At 47.3% G+C, this 13,178-nt stretch overlaps 1 protein-coding gene across 1 annotated transcript; it reads right to left on the bottom strand.

Moving 5' to 3' along the window:
* Window positions 1-1,777: 1,777 nt before the first annotated feature.
* On the bottom strand, window positions 1,778-2,899 carry LOC125532701 (BTB/POZ and MATH domain-containing protein 2-like). The gene has a single exon (XM_048696654.2). The coding sequence runs from the start codon at window positions 2,897-2,899 to the stop codon at window positions 1,778-1,780; it is 1,122 nt and encodes a 373-aa protein (XP_048552611.2).
* Between the last annotated feature and the right edge of the window lie 10,279 nt (window positions 2,900-13,178).

The raw sequence follows: 13,178 nt of genomic DNA on the forward strand, positions 1-13,178 counted from the left end.
GGGCCGGCCCGGCTGGGTTTCGGCCCAGTCTACACGCGAAGCTTTTTTTTAAAACAATTCCGCCGAACAGAAAATAATTCCTAGAAAATAAAATAAAAAACTAAAAATGCCAAAATAAATTTTCTCCGTCTAAATAGAATATGTAGAACGAGGTGAACATTTTCTTGGCCCTAAAATGCAGTTTTGAAAACGTGCAATTTTTCTAATGCAAATAAAATCCAAATAAAATCAAATGTTTGATTTTAATATTTTTCTCCAATATTTCAATTATTTTGGACAAGTCATATTATCTCCTCTCATATACTTTAATATGAAATATTTTCGGAGAGAAAAATAATTAAAACCAAACTCCTCGTTTCAGAATTTGATAAAAATTAAAAATTTGAAAATCGGGGAAATCCCCAACTCTCCGAGGGTCCTTGTGTTGCTTAGGATTTCGAGGATCGCGAGACGAAATGCAATAAAATATGCTATGCAAGAATGATCTATGTATAACATTGCAAATTGAAAATTTGGGATGTTACATTTTGCCCGACTCCGGCGTGGGAGGGGCGATGACGGCGACGTGCCTTCGGCTCGCTTCAGTGCTTGTAGTCATCGTTAGGTGGTCTACGGATCTGAATATAATTTTTATTATTTCTGGTGTCCGTTGTATTATTATGATTGAAGATGAATAAATTAAAAAAATTCTCGCAAAAAAAAGTTGCCTCCAACCGATCAAAACCACGCGAGGCCACGACTGCTTCAAGATTACCCGAATCAGCGAGGAAGTGCATGCAAGCTTCCTTAAGCACGCGACAACAATGTTGCTCTGCAAACGAAAATGTGACACCGACCGAAAACATATTGATATGCCTACACAACGCCTCCTCGGCTCGCAGATGAGTTTCAGCCTCCTTAAGCTCGCAACGGCATGGACCCTTGGCTGGTCCAACACCAAGGTCAAGACGAGCAAGCGCCGTCTCTGCCGCCTCGAATAGGAGATGGTGAAGTACAGTGGTCTCTCCGCGAGTCCACCGCCATAACCATCTCCTTCAACTCTTGCGCCCATCTCTCCCCCGCCCAAGTCTGCAGTGGCCGCGACCGCACTGCCTGTGGCGCAGGAGCAAGCGGAAAAGATCATCCACGAGCGTTAGGCGGCAGCAGCGACAGGGAAGCCCTGCAACGACCCCACAACCTACCGTCGTCCGAAGCCCGACTCCGACGAGTGGCGGATGCCATCGGCTAGGCCGGCAGGGCCTACGAGATTACGGTCAAGTATAGGGTAGTTTAGGTTTTTCTATGGTTTTTAGTTCATTGGACGAAATATCGTCCAATTTTATGTAAAAGTTATCTAAGTTTCAATAAAATCATCCGGTTTGTTAAAACTAGCATTAAATTTGTTTTCCTTCGTTAAATTTTGTTTGAAATGTATCCAGACATTTGTGGCTAGTTTTGGATGCCTGGTGTTTATCGATAAATTATTAGTATCAGTATCCGCATACTAGTGCCCATCAGTTCGCGGATAGATACGGTATTAAATTTGGGGTTAGCGTTGGAGATGCCCTTATTCCTTAAAAATGAAAAGAAAGAAGACCAAGTAGATACCAAATAATACTACTGTATTTTTGAACGGCAATTGTCGACATATACTATAGTAAATAACTTTTTTTTTTGCGAAGTTATAGTAAATAACTTCAAGAGAACTAGTTGAGCAAGTCAACAAGACACAATCAAATAGGCAAACCGTGCAAAGCATGCCTGCGCCTTGAAGTGCGACTATATAAGTGAATGAGATCTACTGCTTCGACATGAGAGTTGGATGGCAAGAAGCTGCCTTCAACTGATCAAAACCACGGGTTGCCACGGCTGCTTCAAGATTACACGGATCAGTGAGGAAGTGCATGCAAGCCTCCTTAAGCACGCGGCAACAATGCTGCTCTGCAAACGCCAACGTTGCGCCGACCGAAAACATATTGATATGCCCGCACAACGCCTCCTCGCAGACCAGCTTCAGCCTGTCCAGCTTGTACCTGTCCGCCGCCACGAGCAGCGGCTTAGCCATCGTCGCCAACGCCTCTTGCTTCGCCATCTCTTCCGGCAGGGCATCTGTGTAGATGAAGTGGAGCAGCGCCTTGAACACCCCGGCATCAATTCCGTCGACACGTATCCTCGTGGCTGCAGGCGACCGGAGCAGCTCAGCCATGAAGATAGGAGACACGGCAGCGAGCATCCACCTGTGCGCCGGGAAGGTCTCCCCGCCGACCTCGATCTCCACGTCCGCCCCCTCTTTGGACTCCCAGAGGTCCTCCGTGAGTTGCTGGTGCAGGCCGGGCGGCGGCACCATGGCGCCCGTGGATGCACGCCGAGCGCCGTAGTCCGTGGTGCGCATGTCAAGGACGGTCACGTCGCAGAGGATGCACAAGCAGCCGTCCTTGAGGTGCTCCTCCTCGTCAAGGTCTTCGATCTTCATGAAGGCACCCCAGCCAAACGCGTCGTGGTTCGAGAAGTTGTTCGCCTGGGTCTCAGTTTCACTCTCACTCTCACTATCGGTTTCATCCGATAATTGTGCATTACCCTTGGTCCACGATGGGTTTCCGGCGTGGTCGAGGATGCTCATGCAGTAATCAGCCGTGGCGTCACCGGTGCGGCCATGGCTGGCGTGCTCGAGGTAAAGGGAGATGTAGCCTCGATATCCTACTTCGCCCCTCGGGTAGCACTTGATGCGCCAGTCGTGGCCTCCCGCGCCGAACGTGGCTGATTTGATCACCGTGCCGTTGCCGACCATCTTCTGGATGCACTTGTACTGGTCGATCCTGAACAGGTAGGAGCCCGTCACCGGCCTCGTGATGAGGGTGCCAGCGGAGAGATGGTGCCGGCCGGCGGCGCGGAGGGCAGATACGAGCGCCGACATCGACATGATTGAAATATCGAGGAGACGATCGGCGCAACTGCAGGTTGTCTATGATTGATTGCAAAACGATCCGGTGGGATTTTATCAGGGATTTTGAAGTTGTTTTCCTTGTAAAGGATATCCAATATTATGCAAAGAAACAGACTTGCTGATCCAGCGGGATTTTATCGTTGTGTTCGTTTGGATTTTTTAAATCGGTTATTAGTTTCCAAGTTTTTTTTCTTTAGTGTAGTACCACACCTCCCCTCCCCCCCCCCCCCCCCCCCGCCCCGCCCGTCGGTGCCCTTACCGGGAGCAATTGATGGAGGACATTTCAGCCCGCGCTTTTCCCCACCAACCACCTCCTCTCTCTGTTGAAAATATGCCCTAGAGGCAATAATAAAAGGATTATTATTATATTTCCTTGTTCATGATAATTGTCTTTTATTCATGCTATAGTTGTGTTATCCGGAAATCATAATACATGTGTGAATAATAGACACCAACATGTCCCTAGTAAGCCTCTAGTTGACTAGCTCGTTGATCAATAGATAGTCATGGTTTCCTGACTATGGGCATTGGATGTCATTGATAACGAGATCACATCATTAGGAGAATGATGTGATGGACAAGACCCAATCCTAAACATAGCACAAGATCGTATAGTTCGTTTGCTAGAGTTTTCCAATGTCAAGTATCCTTTCCTTAGACCATGAGATCGTGTAACTCCCGGATACCGTAGGAGTGCTTTGGGTATACCAAACGTCACAACGTAACTGGGTGACTATAAAGGTATACTACGGGTATCTCCGAAAGTGTCTGTTGGGTTGACACGGATCAAGGCTGGGATTTTTCACTCCGTATGACGGAGAGGTATCACTGGGCCCACTCGGTAATGCATCATCATAATGAGCTCAAAGTGACCAAGTGTCTGGTCACGGGATCATGCATTATGGTACGAGTAAAGTGACTTGCCGGTAACGAGATTGAACGAGGTATTGGGATACCGACGATCGAATCTCGGGCAACTAACATACCGATTGACGAAGGGAATTGTATACGGGGTTGCTTGAATCCTCGACATCGTGGTTCATCCGATGAGATCATCGAGGAGCATGTGGGAGCCAACATGGGTATCCAGATCCCGCTGTTGGTTATTGACCGGAGAGCGATCTCGGTCATGTCTACATGTCTCCCGAACCCGTAGTCTACACACTTAAGGTTCGGTGACGCTAGGGTTGTAGGGATATGTATATGCAGTAACCCGAATGTTGTTCGGAGTCCCGGATGAGATCCCGGACGTCATGAGGAGTTCCGGAATGGTCCGGAGGTAAAGAATTATATATAGGAAGTGCTATTTCGGCCATCGGGACAAGTTTCGGGGTCACCGGTATTGTACCGGGACCACCAGAAGGGTCCCGGGGGTCCACCGGGTGGGCCCACCTATCCCGGAGGGCCCCATGGGCTGAAGTGGGAAGGGATCCAGCCCAAAGTGGGCTGGGGCGCCACTTCCCCCTAGGGCCCATGCGCCTAGGGTGGGGGAAACCCTAAAGGGGGCGCCCCCTTGCTTGGGGGGCAAGCCCCCCACCCCTTGGCCGCCGCCCCCCTAGGAGATTGCATCTCCTAGGGCCGCCGCCCCCCTAGGCCCCCCTATATATAGTGGGGGGGATGAAGGACCTCTTACCTTTGCCTTTGGTGCCTCCCTCTCCCTCTCCAACACCTCCTCCTCCTCCATAGAGCTTGGCGAAACCCTGACGGAGTACTGCAGCTCCATTACCACCACGCCGTCGTGCTGCTGCTAGAGCCATCTTCCTCAACCTCTCCTTCCCCCTTGCTGGATCAAGAAGGAGGAGACGTTACGCTGACCGTACGTGTGTTGAACGCGGAGGTGCCGTCCGTTCGGCGCTAGGATCTCCGGTGATTTGGATCACGTCGAGTACGACTCCTCATTCCCGTTCTTTGAACGCTTCCGCGCGTGATCTACAAAGGTATGTAGATGCAAACCAATAACTCGTTGCTAGATGAACTCATAGATGGATCTTGGTGAAACCGTAGGAAATTTTTTTGTTTTCTGCAACGTTCCCCAACAGTGGCATCATGAGCTAGGTCTATGCGTAGTTCTCTATGCACGAGTAGAACACAATTTGTTGTGGGCGTTGATGTTGTCAACTTTCTTGCCGCTACTAGTCTTATCTTGCTTCAACGGTATTGTGGGATGAAGCGGCCCGGACCAACCTTACACGTATGCTTACGTGAGACTGGTTCCATCGACTAACATGCACAAGTTGCATAAGGTGGCTGGCGGGTGTCTGTCTCTCCCACTTTAGTTGGAGCGAATTCGATGAAAAGGGTCCTTATGAAGGGTAAATAGAAGTTGACAAATCACGTTGTGGCTTTCACGTAGGTAAGAAAACGTTCTTACTAGAACCCTATTTCAGCCACGTAAAACTTGCAACAACAATTAGAGGACGTCTAACTTGTTTTTGCAGCAAGTGCTTTGTGATATGATATGGCCAAAGTTTTGATGAATGATGAATGATATATATGTGATGTATGAGTTGTTCATGCTATTGTAATAGGAATCACGACTTGCATGTCGATGAGTATGACAACCGGCAGGAGCCATAGGAGTTGTCTTTATTTTTTGTATGACCTGCGTGTCATTGAGAAACGCCATGTAAATTACTTTACTTTATTGCTAAACGTGTTAGCCATAGTAGTAGAAGTAATAGTTGGCGAGCAACTTCATGGAGACACGATGATGGAGATCATGGTGTCATGCCGGTGACAAGATGATCATGGAGCCCCAAGATGGAGATCAAAGGAGCTATGTGATATTGGCCATATCATGTCATTTTTATTATTTGATTGCATGTGATGTTTATCATGTTTTTGCATCTTGTTTACTTAGAACGATGGTAGTAAATAAGATGATCCCTCATAATAATTTCAAGAAAGTGTTCCCCCTAACTGTGCACCGTTGCGACAGTTTGTTGTTTCGAAGCACCACGTGATGATCGGGTGTGATAGATTCTAACGTTCACATACAACGGGTGTAAGACAGATTTACACATGCAAACACTTAGGTTGACTTGACGAGCCTAGCATGTACAGACATGGCCTCGGAACACAGAAGACCGAAAGGTCGAGCATGAGTCGTATAGAAGATACGATCAACATGAAGATGTTCACCGATGTTGACTAGTCCGTCTCACGTGATGATCGGACACGGCCTAGTTAATTCGAATCATGTTATACTTAGATGACTGGAGGGATGTCTATCTAAGTGGGAGTTCATTAAATAATTTGATTAGATGAACTTAATTATCATGAACTTAGTCTAAATTTTACAATATGTCTTGTAGATCAAATGGCCAACGTAGTCCTCAACTTCAACGCGTTCCTAGAGAAAACCAAGCTGAAAGACGATGGCAGCAACTACACGGACTGGGTCCGAAACCTGAGGATCATCCTCATAGCTACCAAGAAAGATTATGTCCTACAAGCACCGCTAGGTGATGCACCTGTTCTCCCTGCAGAACAAGACGTTATGAACGCTTGGCAGGCATGTACCGATGACTACTCCCTCGTTCAGTGCGGCATGCTTTACAGCTTAGAGCCGGGACTCCAAAAACGTTTTGAGAGACACGGAGCATATGAGATGTTCGAAGAGCTGAAAATGGTTTTCCAAGCTCATGCCCGGGTCGAGAGATATCAAGTCTCCGACAAGTTCTTCAGCTGTAAGATGGAGGAAAACAGTTCTGTCAGTGAGCACATACTCACTATGTCTGGGTTGCATAACCGCTTGACTCAGCTGGGGGTTAATCTCCCGGATGACGCGGTCATTGACAGAATCCTTCAGTCGCTTCCACCGAGCTACAAGAGCTTTGTGATGAACTTCAATATGCAGGGGATGGAAAAGACCATTCCTGAAGTATTTGCAATGCTGAAATCAGCAGAGGTAGAAGTCAAAAAGGAACATCAAGTGTTGATGGTGAATAAAACCACTAAGTTCAAGAAGGGCAAGGGTAAGAAAGCCTTCAAGAAGGACGGCAAGGGAGTTGCCGCGTCCGGGAAGAAGCCAAAGAATGGACCCAAGCCCGAGACTGAGTGCTTTTATTGCAAGGGAAGTGGTCACTGGAAGCGGAACTGCCCCAAATACTTAGCGGACAAGAAGGCCGGCTCAGAAAAGGTATATGTGATATACATGTAATTTATGTGTACCTTACCAGTACTCGTAGTAACTCTTGGGTATTTGATACCGGTGCAGTTGCTCACATTTGTAACTCAAAGCAGGAGCTGCGGAATAAGTGGAGACTGGCGAAGGACGAGGTGACGATGCGCGTCGGGAATGGTTCCAAGGTCGATGTGATTGCCGTCGGCACGCTGCCTCTTCATTTACCTACGGGATTAGTTTTGAACCTCAATAATTGTTATTTAGTGCCAGCTTTGAGCATGAACATTGTATCAGGATCTCGTTTAATTCGAGATGGCTACTCATTTAAATCCGAGAATAATGGTTGTTCTATTTATATGAGAGATATGTTTTATGGTCATGCTCCGATGGTGAATGGTTTATTCTTAATGAATCTCGAGCGTAATGCTACACATGTTCATAGTGTGAGTACCAAAAGATGTAAGATTGATAATGATAGTCCCACATACTTGTGGCACTGCCGCCTTGGTCACATAGGTGTCAAACGCATGAAGAAGCTCCATGCTGATGGACTTTTAGAGTCTCTTGATTACGAATCATTTGACACGTGCGAACCATGCCTCATGGGTAAAATGACCAAGACTCCGTTCTCGGAAACAATGGAGCGAGCAACCAACTTATTGGAAATCATACATACTGATGTGTGCGGTCCAATGAGTGTTGAGGCTCGCGGTGGCTATCGTTATGTTCTCACCCTCACTGATGACTTGAGTAGATATGGGTATGTCTATTTAATAAAACACAAGTCTGAGACCTTTGAAAAGTTCAAGGAATTTCAGAGTGAGGTTGAAAATCAACGTGACAGGAAAATCAACTTCCTGCGATCAGATCGTGGAGGAGAATACTTGAGTCACGAATTTGGCACACACTTAAGAAAATGTGGAATAGTTTCACAACTCACGCCGCCTGGAACACCTCAGCATAATGGTGTGTCCGAACGTCGTAATCGCACTTTATTAGATATGGTGCGATCTATGATGTCTCTTACCGATTTACCGCTATCTTTTTGGGGCTATGCTTTAGAGACTGCCGCATTCACTTTAAATAGGGCTCCGTCGAAATCCATTGAGACGACACCGTATGAATTATGGTTTGGGAAGAAACCTAAGCTGTCGTTTCTAAAAGTTTGGGGATGCGATGCTTATGTCAAGAAATTTCAACCTGAAAAGCTCGAACCCAAGTCGGAAAAATGCGTCTTCATAGGATACCCTAAAGAAACTATTGGGTATACCTTCTACCTCAGATCCGAAGGCAAGATCTTTGTTGCCAAGAATGGATCCTTTCTAGAGAAGGAGTTTCTCTCGAAAGAAGTAAGTGAGAGGAAAGTAGAACTTGATGAAGTATTACCTCTTGAACCGGAAAATGGCGCAACTCAAGAAAATGTTCCTGAGGTGCCTGCACCGACTAGAGAGGAAGTTAATGATGATGATCAAGATACTTCTGATCAAGCTCCTACTGAAATTCGTAGGTCCACAAGGACACGTTCCGCACCAGAGTGGTACGGCAACCCTGTCTTGGAAATCATGTTGTTAGACAACGGTGAACCTTCAAACTATGAAGAAGCGATGGTGGGCCCGGATTCCGACAAATGGCTAGAAGCCATGAAATCCGAGATAGGATCCATGTATGAAAATGAAGTATGGACTTTGACTGACTTGCCCGTTGAGCGGCGAGCCATAGAAAAAAAATGGATCTTTAAGAAGAAGACAGACGTGGATGGTAATGTGACCATCTATAAAGCTCGGCTTGTCGCTAAGAGTTATCGACAAGTTCAAGGGGTTGACTACGATGAGACTTTCTCACCGGTAGCGAAGCTAAAGTCCGTCCGAATCATGTTAGCGATTGCCGCATTCTACGATTATGAGATATGGCAAATGGACGTCAAAACGGCATTCCTTAATGGTTTCCTTAAGGAAGAATTGTATATGATGCAACCGGAAGGTTTTGTGATCCTAAGAATGCTAACAAGGTGTGCAAGCTCCAACGCTCGATTTATGGGCTGGTGCAAGCATCTCGGAGTTGGAACATTCGCTTTGATGAGATGATCAAAGCGTTTAGGTTTACACAGACTTATGGAGAAGCCTGCGTTTACAAGAAAGTGAGTGGGAGCTCTGTAGCATTTCTCATATTATATATAGATGACATACTTTTGATGGGAAATGATATAGAGCTTTTGGACAGCATTAAGGCCTACTTGAATAAGAGTTTTTTAATGAAGGACCTTGGAGAAGCTGCTTATATATTAGGCATCAAGATCTACAGAGATAGATCAAGACGCCTCATAGGTCTTTCACAAAGCACATACCTTGATAAGATATTGAAAAAGTTCAATATGGATCAGTCTAAGAAGGGGGTCTTGCCTGTGTTGCAAGGTGTGAAATTGAGCTCAGCTCAATGTCCGACCACGGCAGAAGATATAGAAAAGATGAGTGTCATCCCCTATGCCTCAGCCATAGGTTCTATTATGTATGCCATGCTGTGTACCAGACCTGATGTAAACCTTGCCGTGAGTTTGGTAGGAAGGTACCAAAGTAATCCCGGCAAGGAACACTGGACAGCGGTCAAGAATATCCTGAAGTACCTGAAAAGGACTAAGGAAATGTTTCTCGTTTATGGAGGTGACGAAGAGCTCGTCGTAAAGGGTTACGTCGACGCTAGCTTCGACACAGATCTGGATGACTCTAAGTCACAAATCGGATACGTGTATATTTTGAATGGTGGGGCAGTAAGCTGGTGCAGTTGCAAGCAGAGCGTCGTGGCGGGATCTACATGTGAAGCGGAGTACATGGCAGCCTCGGAGGCAGCGCATGAAGCAATTTGGGTGAAGGAGTTCATCACCGACCTAGGAGTCATACCCAATGCGTCGGGGCCGATCAAGCTCTTCTGTGACAACACTGGAGCTATTGCTCTTGCCAAGGAGCCCAGGTTTCACAAGAAGACAAGGCACATCAAGCGTCGCTTCAACTCCATTCGTGAAAATGTTCAAGATGGAGACATAGATATTTGTAAAGTACATACGGACCTGAATGTAGCAGATCCGTTGACTAAACCTCTCCCTAGAGCAAAACATGATCAACACCAGAATTCCATGGGTGTTCGATTCATCACAATGTAACTAGATTATTGACTCTAGTGCAAGTGGGAGACTGTTGGAAATATGCCCTAGAGGCAATAATAAAAGGATTATTATTATATTTCCTTGTTCATGATAATTGTCTTTTATTCATGCTATAATTGTGTTATCCGGAAATCGTAATACATGTGTGAATAATAGACACCAACATGTCCCTAGTAAGCCTCTAGTTGACTAGCTCGTTGATCAATAGATAGTCATGGTTTCCTGACTATGGGCATTGGATGTCATTGATAACGAGATCACATCATTAGGAGAATGATGTGATGGACAAGACCCAATCCTAAACATAGCACAAGATCGTATAGTTCGTTTGCTAGAGTTTTCCAATGTCAAGTATCCTTTCCTTAGACCATGAGATCGTGTAACTCCCGGATACCGTAGGAGTGCTTTGGGTATACCAAACGTCACAACGTAACTGGGTGACTATAAAGGTATACTACGGGTATCTCCGAAAGTGTCTGTTGGGTTGACACGGATCAAGACTGGGATTTGTCACTCCGTATGACGGAGAGGTATCACTGGGCCCACTCGGTAATGCATCATCATAATGAGCTCAAAGTGACCAAGTGTCTGGTCACGGGATCATGCATTACGGTACGAGTAAAGTTACTTGCCGGAACGAGATTGAACGAGGTATTGGGATACCGACGATCGAATCTCGGGCAACTAACATACCGATTGACGAAGGGAATTGTATACGGGGTTGCTTGAATCCTCGACGTCGTGGTTCATCCGATGAGATCATCGAGGAGCATGTGGGAGCCAACATGGGTATCCAGATCCCGCTATTGGTTATTGACCGGAGAGCGATCTCGGTCATGTCTACATGTCTCCCGAACCCGTAGAGTCTACACACTTAAGGTTCGGTGACGCTAGGGTTGTAGGGATATGTATATGCAGTAACCCGAATGTTGTTCGGAGTCCCGGATGAGATCCCGGACGTCATGAGGAGTTCCGGAATGGTCCGGAGGTAAAGAATTATATATAGGAAGTGCTATTTCGGCCATCGGGACAAGTTTCGGGGTCACCGATATTGTACCGGGACCACCAGAAGGGTCCCGGGGGTCCACCGGGTGGGCCCACCTATCCCGGAGGGCCCCATGGGCTGAAGTGGGAAGGGATCCAGCCCAAAGTGGGCTGGGGCGCCACTTCCCCCTAGGGCCCATGCGCCTAGGGTGGGGGAAACCCTAAAGGGGGCGCCCCCTTGCTTGGGGGGCAAGCCCCCCACCCCTTGGCCGCCGCCCCCCTAGGAGATTGCATCTCCTAGGGCCGCCGCCCCCCTAGGCCCCCCCTATATATAGTGGGGGGGATGAAGGACCTCTTACCTTTGCCTTTGGTGCCTCCCTCTCCCTCTCCAACACCTCCTCCTCCTTCATAGAGCTTGGCGAAGCCCTGACGGAGTACTGCAGCTCCATTACCACCACGCCGTCGTGCTGCTGCTAGAGCCATCTTCCTCAACCTCTCCTTCCTCCTTGCTGGATCAAGAAGGAGGAGACGTTACGCTGACCGTACGTGTGTTGAACGCGGAGGTGCCGTCCGTTCGGCGCTAGGATCTCCGGTGATTTGGATCACATCGAGTACGACTTCCTCATCCCCGTTCTTTGAACGCTTCCGCGCGTGATCTACAAAGGTATGTAGATGCAAAGCAATCACACGTTGCTAGATGAACTCATAGATGGATCTTGGTGAAACCGTAGGAAATTTTTTTGTTTTCTGCAACGTTCCCCAACACTCTCACCCTCGTCCCGCCGCCGGGCCGCCGCCCAAGATTCTGAACAAAGTAGCCGGCGGGAGCACGCCGAAAGGCCGCCACACGCACGAGGTTGCCCTCCCCTCCCCCCCTTTTCTGCGTCAACGGGCCGGAAAATTGCGGATCTGCGGCCCTTCATCGCGGGCGGCCGAATTTGGCTTTTTCGGCCGCCCGTGGCTGCGCCAAGCGATGGAATGGTCGGGAAGCATCTCGTGAAGCCCCGGCAAGGTCGCATCGCCGCATGCAGGTACCGGTTCTTCCTCCCATCTCCGCCGATGGTTTGCGGGCATGGATTCGGCCGGCCGTCCACCGGGCTCGGCGCTCGCGCAACGGCTCTCTGGCTCGCCGATGCCGCTCATACAGTGCGACGACTGCACACGGACAGTGCTGCGGCTAACTTCGGGCACACCGAAGCACCCCAGATGGGTGTTCTTTAAATGCGAAAACGGTGGGGTACGTGTTGTTTTCATTCGGCTCATTTTGATAGCTCATTCTTTGGTTCAATTGCGGTATCTCATTTCAAACATCATCATGTGTGTATGAAGATGGATGCTCATTTTGATTTTGGGAAGATGAATATATTGATTTAATGATAAAAAGAAACTTAATAGACGTTCGTGCACTCCTTAATAGAATCGAAGGCAATGATGTGACTGCATGTGCAACTAGAGGGGAAGCAACGTCTACTTCTTTCAAACCAAAGATGGAGAAAAAAGAATGCAAAATCAAGAATCCACAGATCAACAATGAATGCATGAAGAAGATATTGGTCCAACTAGTGGGAGCAGTTATGGAAGTTGGAAATCTTCTAATATGCATATTTGTGGTTCTTGTTTTTTTTGGTCTTGTTATTCTAGCAAAGATTTATGGAAGTTGGAAATCTTCTAACATACATACTTGTGGTTCTTATTTTTTTGATCTTGCTATTCTAACAAAGATTTCGTGATGTCTTATATGTATCTAATAATATTAAATTAAGGTGCAAATTTAGGTTTTTTGAGCCGAAAGGAGTGGCGCCAGACCAGACCCCGCAAAGCCGACCCGTAAAAGAGCATATTCCGTGAATATCTTTTTTACGGGTCCATTTTATGGGGTCTGCCTCTACGGCTGTTTGCGTCGGCATGCAAAACCATTTTTTCGCAAACTACAAACGCGTTTTGGGGGATGCGGAGTTCTGCTAGATGCTCTAAGAAACACTGCAACT

Source organism: Triticum urartu, chromosome 1A (genome assembly GCF_056163025.1).
Source record: "Triticum urartu cultivar PI428250 chromosome 1A, HENAU_Tu73, whole genome shotgun sequence".
In the NCBI taxonomy this organism is placed as follows: Eukaryota; Viridiplantae; Streptophyta; class Magnoliopsida; order Poales; family Poaceae; genus Triticum; species Triticum urartu.